Source organism: Microcebus murinus, chromosome 19 (genome assembly GCF_040939455.1).
Source record: "Microcebus murinus isolate Inina chromosome 19, M.murinus_Inina_mat1.0, whole genome shotgun sequence".
In the NCBI taxonomy this organism is placed as follows: domain Eukaryota; kingdom Metazoa; phylum Chordata; class Mammalia; order Primates; family Cheirogaleidae; genus Microcebus; species Microcebus murinus.
In genome coordinates this window covers 14,834,544-14,855,270 of record NC_134122.1, presented here as the reverse complement: position 1 = coordinate 14,855,270, position 20,727 = coordinate 14,834,544, and the positions used below count along the sequence as shown (strand labels likewise).

The 20,727-nt window shown below is 37.0% G+C and overlaps 2 protein-coding genes across 5 annotated transcripts in view; one reads left to right on the top strand and one right to left on the bottom strand.

Annotated features, from left to right (window-relative positions):
- The window catches only part of NTAN1 (N-terminal asparagine amidase), a 34,682-nt gene extending 28,405 nt beyond the window's left edge, over positions 1 to 6,277 (top strand). The window contains exon 13 of the transcript XR_001160620.3: positions 5,743 to 6,277. The gene's annotated coding sequence lies outside the window, so the exon portion shown is untranslated. The remainder of the gene's footprint in view (positions 1 to 5,742) is intronic.
- PDXDC1 (pyridoxal dependent decarboxylase domain containing 1) overlaps positions 1 to 20,727 on the bottom strand; it is a 54,641-nt gene that overhangs the window by 18,516 nt on the left and 15,398 nt on the right. For all 4 annotated transcript variants that reach the window (XM_075995154.1, XM_012790207.3, XM_075995155.1 and 1 more), the window contains 12 exons: positions 19,579 to 19,652; positions 19,005 to 19,070; positions 16,934 to 17,014; positions 13,579 to 13,725; positions 11,952 to 12,141; positions 9,961 to 10,029; positions 8,701 to 8,779; positions 6,272 to 6,356; positions 5,317 to 5,365; positions 5,061 to 5,162; positions 4,072 to 4,197; positions 1,202 to 1,252 (listed from right to left, as the gene is read on the bottom strand). In XM_075995154.1, coding sequence (XP_075851269.1) covers positions 1,202 to 1,252; positions 4,072 to 4,197; positions 5,061 to 5,162; positions 5,317 to 5,365; positions 6,272 to 6,356; positions 8,701 to 8,779; positions 9,961 to 10,029; positions 11,952 to 12,141; positions 13,579 to 13,725; positions 16,934 to 17,014; positions 19,005 to 19,070; positions 19,579 to 19,628 — 1,095 coding nt within the window. In that variant the 5' untranslated portion in view covers positions 19,629 to 19,652. The remainder of the gene's footprint in view (positions 1 to 1,201; positions 1,253 to 4,071; positions 4,198 to 5,060; positions 5,163 to 5,316; positions 5,366 to 6,271; positions 6,357 to 8,700; positions 8,780 to 9,960; positions 10,030 to 11,951; positions 12,142 to 13,578; positions 13,726 to 16,933; positions 17,015 to 19,004; positions 19,071 to 19,578; positions 19,653 to 20,727) is intronic.

Sequence of the window (20,727 nt, the reverse complement as noted above, 5' to 3'; positions counted from 1 at the left end):
ATATATATATTAGTTGGCCAATTAATTTCTTTCTATTTATAGTAGAGATGGGGTCTCGCTCTTGCTCAGGCTGGTTTCAAACTCCTGACCTTGAGCAATCCGCCCGCCTTGGCCTCCCAGAGTGCTAGGATTACAGGCGTGAGCCACCGCGCCCGGCCTGGAAAAAAACTTTTTTCTAGTGGCAATTATGTTAAACTTCAAACTCAAAAATTGTTTTTTTAGAAAATCTTTTTAATTTTAATGGTTTTTCAGAGATAGTGTCTTGCTCTGTTGCTCAGGTTGGAGTGCAGTGGTGTGATCATAGCTTATTGCAGCCTCAAACTCCTGAGCTCAAGCGATCCTCCTGCTAATTTTTTAAATTCTTTGTAGAGATGGGTCTCCTTATGTTGTCTAGGTTGGTCCTGAACTCCTGGACCCACGCAATCCTCCCACCTAGGCTTCCCTAAGTGCTGGGATTATAGGTGTGAGCCTCTGTGCCCGGTCTCAAAAATGAGTTTTAAACTTAACTGTACCCTGCAGAACTGTCAAAGAAACACTCAGCATACCTATTTAAGTCAGAATTTGACCTATAAATTGCCTGAAATTCTAAAATATAAGAAAGCAAAACATGAAGACATTCAAATCTGAACTCATACTCATTCTTGGCTGTTAGCTCTGCTAATCCTCATTTCCTTATCTAATTATTATCCCTGGGGAGCAATCTATGACAGATTTATTTTAGGAAGATAGCAGAAGATAAGAGCAAGGCTGCTTGCTTTTCTCTCCTACTTCATGCAAATGAAAACTCTGGTGTCAGAAGATTTCAGAAAGAGTAGCCCAAAGCATTCTGAGATACAAAATGATTTTTCATTTCAGGAAGATGGGTGTTCTAAAGTCCTTGGGCAGGTGAAGTTAATGGTGTTTATAAGATCTTTGTGCAATTCTAAATTTTACTAGAATAAATAGATTATATGAAAAGCACTATAGGAATTTAAACATGGTATGGTACAAATTTCTTGGCTTCAGGCTAACTGTATAATTAGGTCATAAATACACACATGATTCTCTTCCAAAGAATGTATGGTTTTTTGGGGGTTTGTTTTTTTACTGGAGCTGCCTAAATTCCACTGAAATGTATGAAATCTGGAGAAAATCATTGTAAGTTAATGAAGTTTTAAAAAAGTTGTTTATTTCAAAAAATAGATGAAATTATATACTATACCAAGAGTTTGATGTGGTTCACTTTCTTCAGACTTTCCTGCAATCGTTGACTCTGAAAATGACAAAGAACAGCTTATATGATTTCATTAGACATAAGTAGCTTTCATGAAGGTCTTTGCAGGTCTGCAAACAAAGATCTCAGGCAGACAAAGTCATCTGCAACTTGGTGATTTCTAAGTTTGGCCGCCAATTTCTGCATTTCAAAATCTGCAAATATTTCCCAATCTTTCAGTTAAAAATTACATGTAGTGATTCAGGAAAAGCTGTTTGTAATGAGACATATGTGAATCCATCATATTAGCAATATAAGTCAGTCATTCAAAAACTACTGAATGCAAATGTGTACAAGTCACAATACTGAATATTGGGAGACCAATGATAAGTCTCTTAAGAACACAGCGTGCTCAAGATATGGGTAAAAGCATGGCTCTGCCACTTATCACCTGCAGGACCATGGATAAGTCATTTAATCTGCCACTTACTGCCTATAACCTTGGACAAGTTATTTAGCCTGCCTGTGCTTCAGTTCCCTCAACTATAAAATGGAGATGATGATATTCCTCTTACAAGGTTGTTGTGAAGATTAAATGAGTTGATACACAATAAGTGCTTAGAAGCAGTGTCTAGAGCACAGTGTGCATTACGCAAGTGATGGCTACCATCATTATCAATGCCATCATCACCACTGTATTAATGTCTCAACTCCAATTCCCTCATCACTGATAGAGAGGATAATAGCATCTAACCAAGGGGTTGGACACATTAATTCAAATGATATTCACTTAGTATTGGACAGTGGAAAGCCTCTCATGAAAACTCACTCTCTATATGTTATCAGTGGAACTTACATTCTAGTGAAGTTGTGGAGATGGAATGAGATGATGTATATAAAGTACCTCATCATGCCTGGCACTGAGTAAATACTCAGTAACTGCTACCCAAGAAGATGATGATGATGACAACGAGGAGGAGGAGGAAAAGGAGAACACTAATTTCTACTCTCAGGGAATCTATGGTCTAGTATGAACTATAAGGTATGAATGTACACAGATAACCACATCTGCCAAATTTCCATGCAGCTTAACATCTGCATTTAACATGGGTGAGTCAGCAGTAGGATAGCATTCAAATCCTCAAGAATATTTGGATCAACTACACTCTTTGTTTGAAGGAAGATGCCAGAGCTGTGGTGACCTCAAGGGTTTGGTAGTTAATGCCAACATTATTTTTCTGCACGACACAGGCCAGAGGGAATTGAAATATTCTCCCTTGAGTGCCTAAACCTTCCCTAAATTGACTAAGTTACTATAGTAACTTAGAAAGGTTTCTCTTTCGTAAGAACCAAACCTCAAGATGTGAGCTAATCACACAATGAGGAACACTCCTAAAAATATGGTGCTTTTGTAAGCATGAGTATAAGCCTCAAAATTATTATTATTTTTTTTTTTTTTATAGGTTTGGGGCTGTTTTTTTTTTTTGTTTTTTTTTTTTTTTTTAAATTATTTTTTTTTATTTTGGCATATTATGGGGGTACAGATTTTAAGGTTTCAATAAATGCCCCTTTCCCCCCCTCCCCCCAAAAGTCTGAGTCTCCATCATGACCATCCCCCAGATGGTGCACATCTCACTCACTATGTATGTATATACCCGCCCCCCTCCCCCCTCAAAATTATTTTTTAATGTAAAAATGAACTATCCTAACATACTATGAACCAAAGATTACTACTAGAGCAATATGAAAATACTAATTTTTCTTAAATATAAAAATGATACTTGAAGGGACAATAATATATTTAAAACAAAAATTTAAACCTATATGCATAGCTTACTATATGATCAGGTACTACTATAGGAGCTTTACATAGATTAACTCATCAAGTCCTCACCACAGTCTTTTGTTATATTATCCCTATTTCACAGGTTAGAGAATGGAAGCATTGAGGTGACATGCTTCTGAGCACAGGTAGGGCTCAGCTCTCACACTACATAAATGACTTTTTTTTTTTGCTTTCTAAATGCTATGGTCTAAACGTTTGTGTCCTCCCAAATTTCGTATGTTGAAACCTAACCCCCTAGTATTAAGAGGTAGGGCCTGTAGGTGGTGATTAGGGTATGAGGATGGAGCTCTCATGAATGGGATCAGTGCCCTTATGAAAGAGGCTAAAAGGAGTATTCACCCCTTTGGCCATGTAAAGACATGTGGAAGTGGCCGCCTTAAGGCACAGGCCCTCGCTGGACACCAAATCTGCTGGCACCTTGATCTTGGACTTCTCAGTCTCCAGAACTGTAAGGAATAAATTTCTGTTGTTTATAAACTACCCAGTCTAAGGTGCTATGTTATGGCAGCTCAAATGGATTAAGACACTAAACTACAGCATAATTACATATTTTTCACAATTAGAACACAGGAAAAGGAAAGAGGATGAGTATTGTCCCCAGAGCTCTGCAATTTGGGAACCTAAGCCAGCTGGTGTTAAAAATATCCATCCCCTCCATAACCAACCTCTAACCTTCCTATTCTCTAACATTAGAGTCAGTCAGTCATGGGGAACAAAGGGGAAGAGCTATCCCCCCAACTTTATGCATCCTTTTCCATTCCTTGGGAAGACATCTTGTAATTTCTTATCCCATGCTGACACTGATATTCCTTTTAATCTGACTTGTTCTGGACACAAGTGCTGAGACAACCCTGGCAGTCTCTCCCAGAACTCTGAACAAGAAAGGTACATGTGCAATTAGTCTGCTTGCTTATGAGATGGTCAAACCAGACAAGGAAGTTCTGGAAGGAAGGTACATAAATGAAATATTTTTCTGCCTCTGCTTTTCCCAAGGAGTCTTTGTGACTCATCTCAACTTTGGGTTTCTACTCACCAGTTGACAGGCATGCTTTATCCTCTCCACAATCCCATCAAGTCCCAAGTATTGTAATGACAACCACAGTGGCAGGGCACGGAGTTTGTCTGCTGGTTTATTTGATGTAAGACCAGCAACTAAAGTCTAAAAAAGCCAATATGGGTTTATTAAAGCCATTGAAATCTCACAACAGAATTAACTAGCTACCATTCACTACGCACTTAGTATATGACAGATGCTATGCTAAACACTTGGCTTGCATTATCCATTTGATCTTCCAACAACTCTATGAAGTAAATACTCTAACTTAGCTCAGAGACCTTGCTTTGTCTAAGGGTTCAACGGCTAAGGAGTGGCAAAGCCAGGATAAGAATCCAGAATGGGCTCACATCCCAGAGCCAGAGCTCCTAGACATTCAAAAGGTAGCCCCTTCCAAGGTTGCTCTAAGCATCCTCAAATACCTGACCATTATCAACTGAGCAAGACATCAACTATTTTAGCAGTAATCGCTTAAATCTTACTTTGCACGTGCCTATCACTAACTGAGCTATCATCAAAAACCACAACTGTGATTTTTTTTTTTAAATGTTACAACCTATTGGACAACGTGGACCAGGAGCTTTAAAATGCTCCCACTTAGTAATTCCACTTCTGGGAATCTATTCTAAAAAAACAACTTGAAATGTAGAAAGATGTTCATTGCCTTATTATTTCAGTAACAAAAATTTGAAGACATCCTAAAAGTTCACAAATGGAGACTAAGTAGTGTCAGAATATTATGCAATCATAAATTAATCATAAAAAATTCTTTATACACACAAGGAAGTATGGAGTGAACGGAAAAATACATATGGTATGGTTTCACTTACGTTAAACATTTTTTTAAATGTAATATAAGTGGAATTAAGGATATTTTTCACTTTTTCCTTTGTTTTTCTGTATTCTGCCCCTAAGCCAATAATGAGTATTAACCACTCCCACTCCCTCTCCAGGAAGAGTAAGCTTACCAAGGCAGGATCATCATGTTTATAGAGTGTCACTGCAGGAACAGCTGGCAAACCCAGCCACGGGCCAGGAGTCATCGTCATGCTGTCACATTTAGTTGCAGCCTACCAAAAAAAAGAACAACTCTTTGTTAGGTTATAAGAATACACTAAACCCAACACCCTCCTCCACTCATAAAAACCACGAAAAGCCATCAGGGATTGAGTGGTTTTAAATTCCTTCTTTAAAACACCGATATTTAGTAAATCAACAACATACCAGCACTGATGAGGAGACATAACCTAGAGCCAATGTTGCCAGATTCACACTGGAAGAAAAAACACCAATCTAAGAACTAATTATTTAATGTTGCTTATTCACTAAGTATGTAATTAAAAACAAAAAAGTCTGTGCTGTTGCAAGTTGACATTTAAGTGTCTTTCAGCTTTATTAGCTTTTATAACAGCAACAAAGGATATGGTTTATACAAATTTCAGGAAAACCTTGAAAATGCATTCAAATCAAAATGTTTCAGGGGATACCCCCTACTTATTTGGCATAATGGCAGTATTATTCTCTACCTTTCACAGCTCCTCTTTTCTAGTCACCATGCTTTTCTTAGGGATAAAAGACAATTGCCTTGTATGACATTGTGGGTATGGGATGCACTGACCACCTGCATCCTCTCTCCTCCTCTCTTAACAGCACTCCAACAACCTTCTGGGAAACCATCCCAAACTCCTCCATCAACCACCACCTGCTCCAGAGGTAGGCAAACAACCTACTATCAGAGGATTACTTTTCCCTGGCCACAGTGATTGTTTCAATATGAGATTTCTGTTGGTTGGGACTTCTGACCCACTGAATACAAAGCTGGAAAGAAAGCTGGAGTTTCTGCAGCTACTTTGCACCATAACAGGAAAGTCTGTCCACAGACAGAGCCAAGATAGAGGAAATCAAGTCAAATGATTGTGATTAGGGGAAGGGACAAGAAGAAAGACATTGAATCCTGGTTGACATTGTGCCTAAAGCCAGTCCTAACACTAGTCTTTTTAGTTATGTAAACCAATATAATCTCCTTTTGCTCAAGCCAATTTGGGTTACTTTGTTATGTGCAACCAAAAGAGCCCATAGTGATAAATGTCCCTATAAAGTGAGAACCTAGATGTCCACTCTTCATGAGGACTATGTGCAGGCCCAACACAGAGCCAACCAACCTCACCAATCTACTCACCCCTCCACATGAAGCCATATGCCATACTGTTCACAGAGTTCTTTCAATCGCCCAATCTTGTCTGTGTGTCCTACTGCTACAGTTCCTAGGATAAAACAAATAAACAAGGATATTAAAAGGAACAAAAGTTTTCTGAGTCTTTACAGTGTAGGAGCTTTTATACACATTATACCCTATTTTATTCAGATTTTCTTTGTGGACTTACTTCGTATACAAGTTTTCAAAAATGTGTATTCTCCATTATATGTATCCAATTGTGTTACTGAAAACTTTCACCACTTATTTTCTATCTACTTGATCTGTTGATTCATGAGAAAAATATTCAAGTCTCCCAGCAAGATTGTCGGTTTGTCAATTTATACATGTATTATTATCAATTTTTTCTTAGTTTTCCTTTATACATTGCAAAGTTCATAACAAGCATTCATAACTGTTATTTCTTTTAGTAGATTATGTCTTTCATCATATGAAGCATATTTTATCTGATACCAATATTGCTATGGTACTTTCATTTTGGTCAGTGTTTGCTCAAGATATCCTTTTCTATCCTTTTATTGTCACTTTCTGGGTTATACTGCTTTAGATGTATCCTTTATAAAAAAATATACAGATGAATTTGGGTTTTTTTCACCCAGGTTCTTTGAACATGCATTCTGAAGCCAGTTTAAGTATATTAAACATTTTAAGCCACACCCTTGATAATTTGACTGCACTACAAATTTTGCTGAGCAGATCTCTTTTCAGACAGAGCTTAAGTAAAACATGGAGTCATGCATTCTCCCAACCATCCTAAATTTCCAGTTAGGAGCTTGCCAACTAGTAATATTTCGAACCTTTACCAACTGTGTGAACAAATGCAAACTAAAGAAAGTGGTTCTTTTGTGAGGTCTATGCCAGGAAAAGGGCAAAAACTTTTCCACCACACATGTAAGTCTATCTTAAAGAAACAAAACAATACAACCCTTAACTGACACCTTCAGTTTAGCTGAAACAAGATCAAACACCAAAGTATAGGTTTTGCCACATGACCGGCCCATCAAAACAAAAGCAAAGCACTATGTTTTAGTGACTGGACCATGTCCAGATTCTTTTTTCGTATTTCTTGGCAATGTCTGCTGATTAACCCTGAGATGTGTCTTCTGGCGCCTGCAATATAGTCACACTAGTAAGTCACTCAGTCACATGCAAACTGCAGCCCCTTCAGTCTAATAGGTGATTGAATATGGGTGGATTTGTGTTTCTTTTTAGACAAGGTTAAGTCAGGCAAGAAGTGGAGATTTTCCTGCTGGCAATAAAGTAGACATTTAAGTGGTTTTCCTATTTTTTTTGTTTTTTTAAACAGTTTTACTGTAGTATAATTTGCATGCAATAAAATTCACTCATTCAAGTGTATAGTTCGAGTTATGACAAATGTATACAGTGTGTAACCACCAACACAATCAGCATATAGAATATTTCTATCACCCCAAAATACCCTCACCCCCCTGCAGTCACTCTTCTCATTACTCACTGGCCCCAGACAATCCTGATCTGTTTCTGTTACTGCAGTTTGTCTTTTCTAGAATTTCGTATCAATAGAATCATACATCATGTAACTTTCTGTGTCTGGCTTTTTATACTTAGCATGCTTTTGAAATTCATCCACGTTGATGTGTGTATCAGAAGTTCTTTCCATTTACTGCTTAGTATTCCATTAGATGGATATACCACAATTTATCTATTCACCAGGTGAAGGACACTGGGTTGTTTCAGTTATGAACATGAACACACAGTCTGTGTTGAGATATGTTTTCATTTCCCCCTGACAAATACCCAGAAGTGGGACTGATGGGGAATCTGGTAATTTGGGGATTAGCCCTTTGAGGAACTGCCGAACTTTTCCAGAGTGGCTGTAATATTTTGCATCCTACAAGCAATCTATGAGAGCTCCAGGTGCTCTGCATCTTCACTAGCATTTGGCACTGTATTTTTTTTTTTTTGAGATAGGGTCTCACTCTGTTGCCTGGACTAGAGTGCAGTGATGTAATCATAGTTCACTGCAACCTCTAACTCCTGAGCTCAAGCGATCCTCCTCCCTCAGCCTCCCAAGTAGCTGGGACTATCGGCATGTACCACTGTGCCCAGATTAAGTGTGACATTTTAAAATTCCGTTTAGAAAGGATAAAGTGCATCAAGGAGAACATAGAGAAGCATTTATAATATAAATGAAAAAGTATACACATATATGCAAAATAACTTCCAAAACAAATCAACAATTAAAGAAAATCTAATGAGCTAACTTTACTGTTATAGTTTTCATAACAATGTGGATATAGACTATCTTAAACATGTGGCACACAAATATTTCTTAAGAACTGGTCTTTTTAGGCTAAGTACTTAGCCTCTCTCTTATATATGCAAAATGGAAGATTCAGGTTCATGATGCCTACCAGCATTTGCGACAAGCAAGAGAGGTAGTCTTCCTCGTTCTATGTCATCTTTAATCAGTTTCTCCAGGAAGGCAACATCCTGGGACCAAAATACAAACCATAAAAAAATGAGGCAATCAATATAATAGCTATACAGTGAAAAATTAAGACTTCCAAAAAAGCAGATGACTCTCCAAATTAATCACTTGAATCAGTTCTCCATTCTTGACAATTTTTCTGTTTTCTCTAATTATAGATATGAAAATCAAATAGTTTTCCTTGGAGACTAGAAAAATTAGTTAAATGAGATTAAAGGTACAAACTCTATATATGTGAGAACATTTCTCTAGTTTTAAACATTTAATAAAGAAAATGTTCTCTCAAACCCCTTTATTTTTTATTTTATTTTATTTTTGAGACAGAGTCTCACTCTGTTGCCCTGGCTAGAGTGCCATGGCATCAGCCTAGCTCACAGCAACCTCAAATTCCTGGGCTCAAGCAATCCTTCTGCCTCAGCCTACTGAGTAGCTGGGACTACAGGCATGCACCACCATGCCCAGCTCATTTTTTATATATATGTTTAGTTGGCCAATTAATTTCTTTCTATTTTTAGTAGAGATGGAGGTCTTGCTCTTACTCAGGTTGGTTTCCAACTCCTGACCTTGAGCGATCCTCCCGCCTCGGCCTCCCAGAGTGCTAGGATTACAGGCGTTAGCCACTGCACCCGGCCTTCCAACCCCCTTCAAAACAGCCAAGAATATATTTCTACCACTACTCATTAATGTACCCGAACTAGAAAATGAAACTACCTTGAAAAAAGAAATGCAGAGCTCTAAAATCTATCCCTTTCTTTTCCTTTTAGATTCAGTATGGACAGGTTTATCACTTATATGTCTAAAAATAAGATGAATAATTTCATAATTACAATGAAAAACCTCATTTTCAAAATCTGCCCATTCATAAATCTAGTCAACAGTGTGATAACTACTTAAAGTATGAGCTTTAGAAGGAATTTCTGGTGCTTAACTGGGCTGCCACGTTTCTACTTAAAGCAGGTAATACAGTGATTACAAGATTCTTTAAGAGCCAGGTGTTCCTGACCTATATACCAACCAGCCTTCATGGACATTCACATAGAAGCATGTATTACACAATGGAAAGACCTAAGCAGTAAATGAATAAGCTAATAATCATCAGCAGGCCTGCAAACAGAATTTCATTTGAAAGGAACACAGTTTCAAAACACAATTCCATACTATTTTACAAACCAAAAGAACTCACCATCTGATGCTGGGATCCAAACATAGTGTTACAGGGCACACGACACAAGCAGGGGAAGGGCAAGCCGAGCTACAAGAAGAAACATGCAACTGTATAAAAAACATCTCTGCACCATTCACTTTGTGAAAGACTGTGGCTCTAAGACAAGCCACAGTCATTCTGTTAAAAAATATCTCTCCTTAGTAACTCTAAATATTATAAATAGATGTTAAAGCACATTTAGAAAGTCAAGCCAAAAAAACAGTGAATTTCCAAGTGCTTTACAAGAGGATATGATGTAAAATTTTCTAAATGAATCAAGTAACTATTTTTGGTATATTCTAAAATATATCAAAAGACAAAAACACTTTTCTAAATGGAGAAATAACTCGGCCCTGAGCATTTCTGGGGAGCAATTTAGGATCTTCCTGCAAGCATTACTGGTAAATAACACCAGCTAAAGGCATTCAAAGAACAATATCTTATCTATGGGTCCACTCACCACTAAAAAGTAATAAATATGGATTGGCAGATATACTTTTCTTAAGAGGAGTGAAGTCAGTTTTATGGATGGAGTTATTGTCAAATTAATTTCATATTCTTCATATTTAGCTTCTAAACCTGTGAGTTTATAGTTTTAGTAATCATAAACAGTTGTAGCATATTGTTCTAAGATAGAATTTAAACACCAAACATTTAATGAGCACTTTATTCATACATTTTCCTCCTTAAAGGATTTTTTTTAATTATGAATGTTCAGGCAAGGATCAAAAAAAAAAAATTATGAATGTGATACCCAAATAAAACAAATCATCAAAAAATACAGGTATTAAAAGTGAAAATTTCCTCCCAACTTCCCAAAAGTCACCAGTCCACCACTGTTAACAGTTTAATATATAACTTTGCAGACATTTCCTAGGTATAACTATATTTATATATTTTTCTAGGCATAAAAATGTTCAAGCATATACACACTTTTAAAAATATGAACATGACCATCTTATATATACTGTCCCATCTCCTGCCTTTCTCACTTAATAGAAAACACTCCTGCCGCATCTTCTGAAGATTGGATTGTTGTCCCAGGACAGCCTTTGGTCAATAAGAGCCTTACTTGCAGTAGGTATTCAATAAGTAATTTGTTTAATGTTTCTACAGGAATATTATACAGCTCATTCTGAATACCCTCAAGAAGAGACTTTAATTTCCTGCCACCAGTGATCGCAGCTCAAAATCAACTTAAGACTTTGAGTTTCCTCTACATAACCTCCCCTCCCCAAGGACTACTATATCTTATAGAAGAAGAACCCTCCAATCCTATGTGTTTTGCCTTAAAACATTCTTGGCCAAAAAAAAGGGTTAACAATTTCTTGTCTCAAGGTAGTGTCCCCAGTTGGGATACATGCACATGACTTTAAAACTGGTAATGCTTTTTAATCTTGCAATTCTAGACTACTCTGAAAATCCATCTGAGAAATATAATCCTAAATATAGAAAAAGATTTATGCACAAGGATGTTCATAACAGCACTACACAAAGAGCATTACCTAAAAATGGTCATAAAAACCAAAAGAATGGAAACATTCTAATTGTCCAAAAGGGAAACAATTAAATTACTATCCACTCACTGGAAGAAATATTATGAAGATATTAAAAACAAACTTTGCTTTGAAAAATTGTTAAAACTCCTATATGATAGTGAGTAAAAAAAAGCCAGACATAACCATGTAAACACACCCACACATACATCTTTTGATCAAAGTCTGGAAATAAATCAAGTAAAATGTTGACTATGGTTGCCTTCAGGCAATTAAAAAATATATCTATCATATCATATATGTCTAAATCTATTAATATATATTTTTATATAATGACAAAACAAGCATATATGAAGACCATCTTTTTTTTTTTTCTCTCAAAAAGAACACCAGCTAGAAAAAAGGGTCTGTACACTTTAAAAGTTTCAGGACAAAACATTGTTTCTTTACAATATCCACCTTATATTACATTACCTGATTACAAAGGTATTGGCCCAGGCCAGGTCTAGCAGCAGCACTAAGATATATTACAGGTTTTTTGTTATATAACACATCGAATCCATCCACTACAAAGTCTTCATAACGAGAATGAATGGCAAGCCTACAGATTTTTGCAAGTCCTTCTCTTTCTTCTTCGTGGAAATAAGCACAGCCATTTTCATACCTGGTAAGAGACACCCTTCTATTAATATGCTCTTATTTCTGGTTAATTCTGATTTTATAAGCCAATCTTATGGAGGAAATTCTTTTCTCAAGCTAGAAACTGACATCCAGATCCAGCAGAAAGGAATGTGAAAAATCCTCAGCTTAGATGACTGACAACTCATTACAGTTGGTGGTTATGAAGGAGACAATGACCCTTCATCCATACCCAATTCCATGAAAAGCAGAAACTATGCAAACAAGTTTAGGAGTCCCACAGATACAAAAAGCCTGAAGATAATGGTTCTGACTAAGGCCAGCACTAGATAACATGGGCATAGTTATTAGCAGATCAACAGCTGTAAAACATCCAAAGTTAACAAAACTGCCATAAACACCAGTCATGCTAACGTTTGCTTTTGCTATAATCTGTCTGGGGCTTTTTATTCTTTTCAATCGCCTAGGAGGGGCAATTTCAATTACAGACATTAGATTTTTACTAAACAACAAAAAATTTCTCCTTTAATAAAGTTAAGCAAACTTATACTCTTGCTAGGCCAAGGTCCTTCTCAACATCTGAAAGTGAGGGTCTCTCAAGTTCAATGTTTCAGTGATAGGCAAACACTCCTTTTCCATTAAAGTAATAGCATAAACACAGTAACATGGATCCTGTGTCTCCTACTGAATCCTTAATCTGGTGTAACTCCTTAATTATGCCAAGATTATCAAAGTATAAAGCAAATTTCAATTTTATAACATATACTCATTTCCCTTACGACAGAGCTTCCTTTCTACTAAAGCATAAATTCATATTTTAAAAGTATAGTCAGCCCTCTAAATCTGTGGGTTCTATATCCATGGACTCAACAAACTATGAATAGAAAATATTCAGAAAAAAAGGTTGGTTGTCTGTACTGAACATGTACATACTTTTCTCATCGTTATTCCCTAAACGATACAATACCAAATATTACATAGCATTTACATTGTATTAGGTAGTATATGTAATCTGGAGATGATTTAAAGTATACAAGAAGATGTTCATAACTTATATGCAAATACTATGCCATTTTATATAAGAGACTTGAGGATCTGTGGATTTTGGTGTCCGTAGCAGGGTCTTGGAATTTGAATTCAAATCATTGCTCTATTTTCTATTAAATGTGTCCTAATTAGAAACTTTAAAATAAATAACTGCTGACACTATCACACACATAGGTGCTTAAATTCTCTCTCTTTACATATATTAATCTGGTTAATTAATGTACTGGATTCGCAACAAGTCCATTAAATAGTATAATGCTCTCCCTATCTAACAGCTGGCAAAACTGAGGCTGGCAGAGATTAAGAGTAGGCAAATCTGAACTGAGGTAGTATAGTTCCAGCAACAGCTCTCTCACATTCTATACCCAACTCATAAATGTCTTCACTGGAAACTAAAGACTCATCATGTCTTTACCTGAAAATTCTGCACAGCCATAAGGTGGTATCTGAAAGTATCCTAGTTGTAAGTTTCCTCAGCTTCTCTTTGTCCAGAGTTGAAATATAAGCTCCCAGACTATGCCCCAACAAAGCCATGTGACCTTGTTCTCCAATATTCTGGATTCTGTTAAGCAAAATTTATTAAAGAAAGTATTAGAATCAAAGCATAAAAAAGGACATACAGCTTAGGGACAAAGTATTTCATAGACATTTCTGTCAGACTTGAAATCTACTTAATGACCTAAAAGGCAGAAATTCAGATTAATTTAGAAAATTCCATACATATAAAGTACTGATAGTTTGGAGAGAAAAATACTTTTAAAATTCAAGTCCTAAGAGATAAATACCTCTCTTTCTTTTTTTTGCCTCCTTGTAACCATAAATTATTCCTCTTTTTACTGAGCATCTACAAACTATTTTTGATAATTTCCTGTTAAAATATTTTAAATTAAATACCGGCCTTAAGAACTATGGAGGGTAGAGCTAAAATAAAAGGGGCAGAAAATATTTTTTTTTTTTTTTTTTTTTTTTTTTTTTTTTTTATTTTTTTTAAGACTAGTCAAGTGCAGTAGTGAGGAGGGGGGAAAGTAGTAGAACAAGGAGTTCAATCTGTAACTGACTGTGAACAATCACGTGAGATAACTCACTACCTTCGGACCAGCCAATATTTTTTAAAGACTTATTAAAGATCAATTCCCTGGCCTGGAGTGGTGGCTCACACCTGTAATCCTAGCACTATGGGAGGCTGAGGCAGGAGGATTGCTTGAGCTTAGGAGTTCCAGACCAGCCTGAGCAAGAGCAAGACCCCCATCTCTACTATAAATAGAAAGAAGTTAGCCAAACAACTAAAAATATAGAAAAAAATAGCCGAGCATGGTGGCGTGTGCCTGTAGTCTCAGCTACCCAGGAGGCTGAGGCAGGAGGATTGCGTGAGCCCAGGAGTTTAAGGTTGCTGTGAGCTAGGCTGACACCATGGCACTCTAGCCCAGGCAAGAGAGTGAGACTCTGTCTCAAAAAAAAAAAAAAAAAAAAAAAGATCAATTCCCTGCATTAAATAGCTATTTATTACAATGCTACTACAAATTCTCGGTATTGTTTTTTGTTGGGTTTTTTTTGTCTGTTTTTGTTTTTTAAAGACAGAGTCTCACTCTGTTGCCCGGGCTAGAGTGCCGTGGCATCAGCCTAGCTCACAGCAACCTCAAACTCCTGGGCTCAGGCAATCCTTCTGCCTCAGCCTCCCGAGTAGCTGGAATTACAGGCATGCACCACCATGCCCAGCTAACTTTTTCTATATATTTTTAGTTGGCCAATTAATTTCTTTCTCTTTTCAGTAGAGACGAGGTCTTACTCTTGCTCCGGCTGGTTTTGAACTCCTGACCTTGAGCAATCCGCCCACCTCAGCCTCCCAGAGTGCTAGGATTACAGGTGTGAGCCACTGTGCCCAGCCTAGGTATTGTTTTATACAATTAAAACGGACTAATTTCCCTTCTAAAGAATAACTGTAAATAATAAGTTTATAATTGTTAACTGTAAACAATAAGAAAAAGACAACCAAATAGGATTGTGGGTGAAGGACAGTTTGTGGAAAGGGAAATATAAAAGGGAATCTTCTGTCTTTTGATCTCAAAAGATAAAAAGACACTTGATCTGGTTCATAATAAGCAAAATACAAATTTAAATTATGCTGAAATAACAATTTTCACTTGTCAAATTTCTCACTTATTATAATAGAATATCATTTACCAAAGATGTTTGAGTCTGACAACACCCTTACAGGCAAAGGTGAGGGAAAAGAAGCACTCTCATACACTGCTGGTGGGACTGTTAAGCGGCACAACTTCGTGGAGGGAAATTTGGCAATATCCATCAAAATTACAAAAGCACACACTAGTTGAGCCAGCAATCCCACTTTGAGGACTTTATCCTCCAGACACACTTGCTTCTGAGAAATGACCCATGTTGAAAGTTACTGGCTACAGCAATGTTTATAACCGTTAAACATGAACAAGAGACTAATTAAATATATTCATCCATTCAAAGTGAAACTAAACAGGTTTGTTTTTTTTTTTTTAATTGTTATTTGATCTTTTTAGAGTCAGAGTATCACTCTGTCACTCAGGCTGCAGTGCACTGGCACAATCATAAGTGCACTGTAACGTCAAACTCCTGGGCTCAGGCGATCCTCCCACCTTGGCCTCTGGAGTAGCTGGGACTATAGGCACATGCCACCATGCCCAGCTAATTTTTAAATTTTGTGTAGAGAAAAGGTCTTGCTATGTTGCCCAGGCTGATCGCAAAGTCCTGGCCTCAAGCAACCCTCCCATCTTGGCCTCCCAAAGTCCTGGGATTACAGATGTGAGCCAATACATGTGGCCTAAACAGCTCTTAAAAAGGAGAAAGCCCCTGGGAAAAACACAAGATGCAGAACATGTGCATAGGATTTATGTATTGGAAGGGTGGGCATGGACATTTTGCTTGTGTATACATACACATAAAATGTCTCTGGAAGAAGACACAAAAAAATGGTAGAACAGTCTATCTCCAAGGAAGAGAACCAGGTAGGGAGGCAGAGGTAGAAAATTATCTGTGTATACTCTTTTTTACCTTTTGAATTTTGAACCAGGAGAGCACATTACTTATTGCAGGAAATTAAATTTTTAAAAATTAAAGAAAAAAATAAAACTAAATAAATAGCCAGTCAGTTCAGCTGTAGCAATTCTTAGCAAGCAGAAGCACCAAACCAGAAAAGCACACAGCACTTATTCTTCAGTTCTTTTGCCAGCCCCTCCCTAAGATACAATACCATAAAAACAGGATCTAATTTTGTAAACGTCTTCCTTTTACAAGATAATGTATATAAATGTCTTTCTGAAGAGAAAAAAAAATGAGTATTTTACTGTCATATAAACTCTTTTCTTTTTTTCTTTTTTGAGACAGTCTCACTCTGTTGCCCGAGCTAAAGTGCCATGGTATCAGCCTAGCTCACAGCAACCTCAAACTCCTGGGCTCAAGCGATCCTTCTGCCTCAGCCTCCCGTATAGCTGGGACTACAAGATGCACCACCATGCCCAGCTAATTTTTTCTATTTTTGGTAGAGACGAGGTCTCACTCTTGCTCAAGCTGGTCTCTAACTGCTAAGCTCAAACGATCCACCCGCCTCAGCCTCCCTGTGTGCTAGGATTACAGGCGTGAGCCACCATACCCAGCCTTACTATCATATATGACTCTTAATGAAATATAGTTTCTCAACTGAGCAACCTGTCAGAATGCAATCACTACTGAAGTCAAGAACGCGCAGACTTTCAAAGAGAAGCTGCCAAGTTCTCCATTACCGAGTGCTCTGGGGCTCCTCATCTTCATCTCCATGCATGAGGTTCTGGACTAGCTGGAGGATGCTCACCATATCTTGGCCACTGCAGAGTAAAAAGAGTTGATGGACAGGAGCACACATCCTCAAAATTCTCTTACTTATTCTCTCATCCAACTAGTTTTGGTAAAATGTCATTTTGTCTTGTTTTTTAAACTGAGTAACTACAAGTGAGCGAATGTTTTGAAATACAGTTTATAATTTTATAAAAACAAACCTCAAATTACAAATTGAATTCTGAATATAACCTTACTTGTAAGGAAAAAAATCTACCTAAATATGAGTTAGATTTTTTAAAATGTCACCAGTTTTGCTCTAGTAACATTTCTAGATATTTCATTTGAATCTTGGAGAAGACAGAGAATATTTAATAAGCATGTAACAAGGGCTGAAAATCCTTATAAGATGATCGAACATCACAGAAGCAGAAAGAATTCTCCAATGCCACTGGTATATCCAGCTGTCCTCCATGTAGGAGTCTTGTCTGTTTGGAATAATTGCCTTAAAAACATAATACAAGCATCATTTATTACCAGTTCTTCACCAAGCTGGGAAATTTGAGATCTGCTTAGAGCATAAAGAGATTTACTTCTATTGAACATATGTTACTAAATGCTCATTATATAAGTATGTGGATACGTATGAAAAGAATGCAAATGGCTGTAGTAAGCAATGGTAAGGCACTTGCAACTCGTGTGATGTGAAAATATTGTCCCTTCATTAATAAGACTATGACAAAGTTTCCTCTTTCAAAAAAAACAGCACTGTCAAAACAGTGCCCCCCAAACTATCCTTCCCAAGGTCCTGACCTTCACGTCTTTGAATACTGTAGGGATTAGGGCAGGCAGGGGACCTTGAGGCATACTTGGATGCTTGCCACATGACCTTGAGCAAGCTACTTAAACTCACTAAATCCTGACATTATAGAATTGTGAGGCTGCAATCAGACAGAGCATGTATAGCATTTAATTCTATGCCTGCTAGCACATTACTAGGCTCAAATGTTGGGAATTAGCATCTTTAAGCATGAATACTCCTGATCAGTGGCTTTAATGTGCTGTACTGAGAATTACAGATGTTCTTGGGAGTATCTCTTATAGGGAAACTCCTGTGGAATCAGGACACTAAACAAACCTTAAGCCCTTTTGTTCCCTTCAGCCTGGGATGAGGAAATTTATAGAATTTGCTTCCTGTTCTGAGTTGTAGAAAGTACTTCACAGTTCAAGGGATTTACATCAGCACCATTTATGCTACAAATAGGAGCATAAAATATTATGCTAATTTTTAAAATATTAGTATTTGGGTTTGTTAGATGTGACATTTATTGGCACACTGTGAACCTTCCTCCATCCTTTTCTTTTGCAACCTTGTTCAATTTATATTCAGGTCAACTTAAGAGAGTTGTACTATTTACCGATGTTAAGTTTCCTGGTTATAAAAGAAGAAAATAGTAAGTTTGTCTCAGGGAGCTGAGCTGGGGTGTTAATTCCACATGACTACTAATATCTTGTGAAAACTTCCCTGCTAGCTCAAACCACAAAGGCTTGACAAATTTGTTTCAGTTGCTAAAAAATAAATCACTCTGCCAATAAATGATTAAAATTGACATTTTCCTCTCATTTATTATAAAAATGATAAATCTTGTCAAATTAAAATATCTCTCAGAATAAGATTCAGTCTACCAAAGAGATTACAGGTTTCAAGGATGAACTATGATACTCCAGTGATAAATTCACTTATCACTTTTGAGTTATGAAATTGTATTAAATTCTGGATCGGAAAGGGAAAGAAGCCAGTAGGCTCACCATTATCACCAACCAGCCAATGGCATTTCAGTTTTCTAATGTTATACTGCACATAATTCTATTTAAATTTGTTCTGTCCTCATTAAAACTTACCTTGTAAATCAGTGATAGTAAAATCTTGGTTTAAGAAAAATTTACTTCTCCTGTGGCTATTGTTAAAAAAAAAAAAAAGAAAGAAAGAAAAGAAAAATTTACACCTAACTAAAGGTACTAATTCTTATTGCCACCTACCTGCCCTGGAGTGGCCCTGGAATATCCCCTGATACGATCTTCTTTCCATTTTCCTCCTCTGTTCTTCTAATTTAAAGGAAAGAAAAACTGTTCATTTGTTTTATCATATTAAATTTCTAACATCTGAACACACAAACATGTGACCGTGTTGCTTATAACCTCAAGTGACTAGTACAGGATTTGAAACATTTATCACATCTCCCTACCCTCAGTTTTGCATATAGTTTGAGTTTTTGGAAAAGAACATGAATGAAAATTTCAACCCATTTTCTTTGTTACTTTGTTAGTTGATACCTTATATGACCTGAATATATAATAAGTATTTACACAGTCAAATCAATATATTAAGTAAATGAAACTCTTAATAGAATTGAAAATTGTAAGTCCTTCCCCTCAATTTCAAAATCCTTTAATTATAAGGCACCTACCCAAGACAAATACCAATCTTAATCAGCTGAAGCTATGTGTGACATTCTGAAGGCAAGAGGTGTCTTTAACAGAAAGAAACCAGAGCCACCAGTTTCACAACAGGTTGAACATGTTTAATACAGTCACCTCTGTCCTACATGCTCACCTCTGACTGTCCTCTAGCATCTTCATTGCCTCCTTCAAGTTTTTTCCCATTTCAGCTAATGTAGGGTCTGCTATCTGGGAAACAAAGCGAAAAAAGGTTAAATTTTAATAATCTTCTATTACCTCTGTAACTTGATTCATCCAGAAAACTATATGCAAGGCCACTTTCTTCTGGATTTATTATAAAGTACAAGGATTACAAAGTACATGCATGATTCTAAAACTTTAAACAATATAAAAGTGTAACAGAAAATGTAAATACTACTTTCTACCACTACTGATATTTACTACTTTATAGTACATGATCAATCCATGTCATTATGCCCACCCTCCTTCATTCTCCTTAATGGTTGTACTTTATTCCATTCTATGGATGTACCATAGTTAATTTAGCTAGTCCTGAATTAATAGACCCTTAGCTTATTCCAGGTTTTCACTAGTAGAAGCAAGTTCCAGAAAAGTCTTTGCAGCATGCTATTTGTTTTACCATTGTAGAAGGCTGAAAAATGCACCCCCACAAAGATAGTCACATAATTGCTGGAGCCTGTGAATGTTACCTTATATGACAAAGTCTTTGCAGCTGTGATTAAGGTAAGGTTCCTGAGACAGTGAGAGTACCCTCAACTGTCCAGGTGAGCCCTAAATATAATCATATGTATGAGAGCGAGGGGCAGAAGGAGACTTCACACACGAGGCAGTCACAGGAAGACAGCCTAAAGAGAATTTTGAAGATGCAGGCTTTGAAAAACTGGAGTGATGGAATCACAAACTAAGGAAGCTGGCAGACACCATGAAGAGCAAGGGAGGTAACTCTCCCCTAGGGCCTCTAGAGAAAGATCAGCCCAATGCTGTGATTTCAGGCCAGTGATACTGATTTCAAACCTGCGGCCTCCCGAGGCCTCCAGAACTGAGAGAATACATTTCCATTGTTTTAAGCCGCTCAGTTTGTGAAAATGTGTTACAGTAACCACAAGTAACTAGTACAAGCATTGATATACAAGTGCTTCTACAAACACAGGGTATCTCTGGAAGCTACAGAAGCTGGGAATAGTGACTGCCTCCAGAGAAGAGAGCTAGGAAGATGTGCACAGGGTCAGAGGGAGTCTTTTCAGTTCATACCCCTTTCTTTGTTCCTTTTGAATTTTAGTAT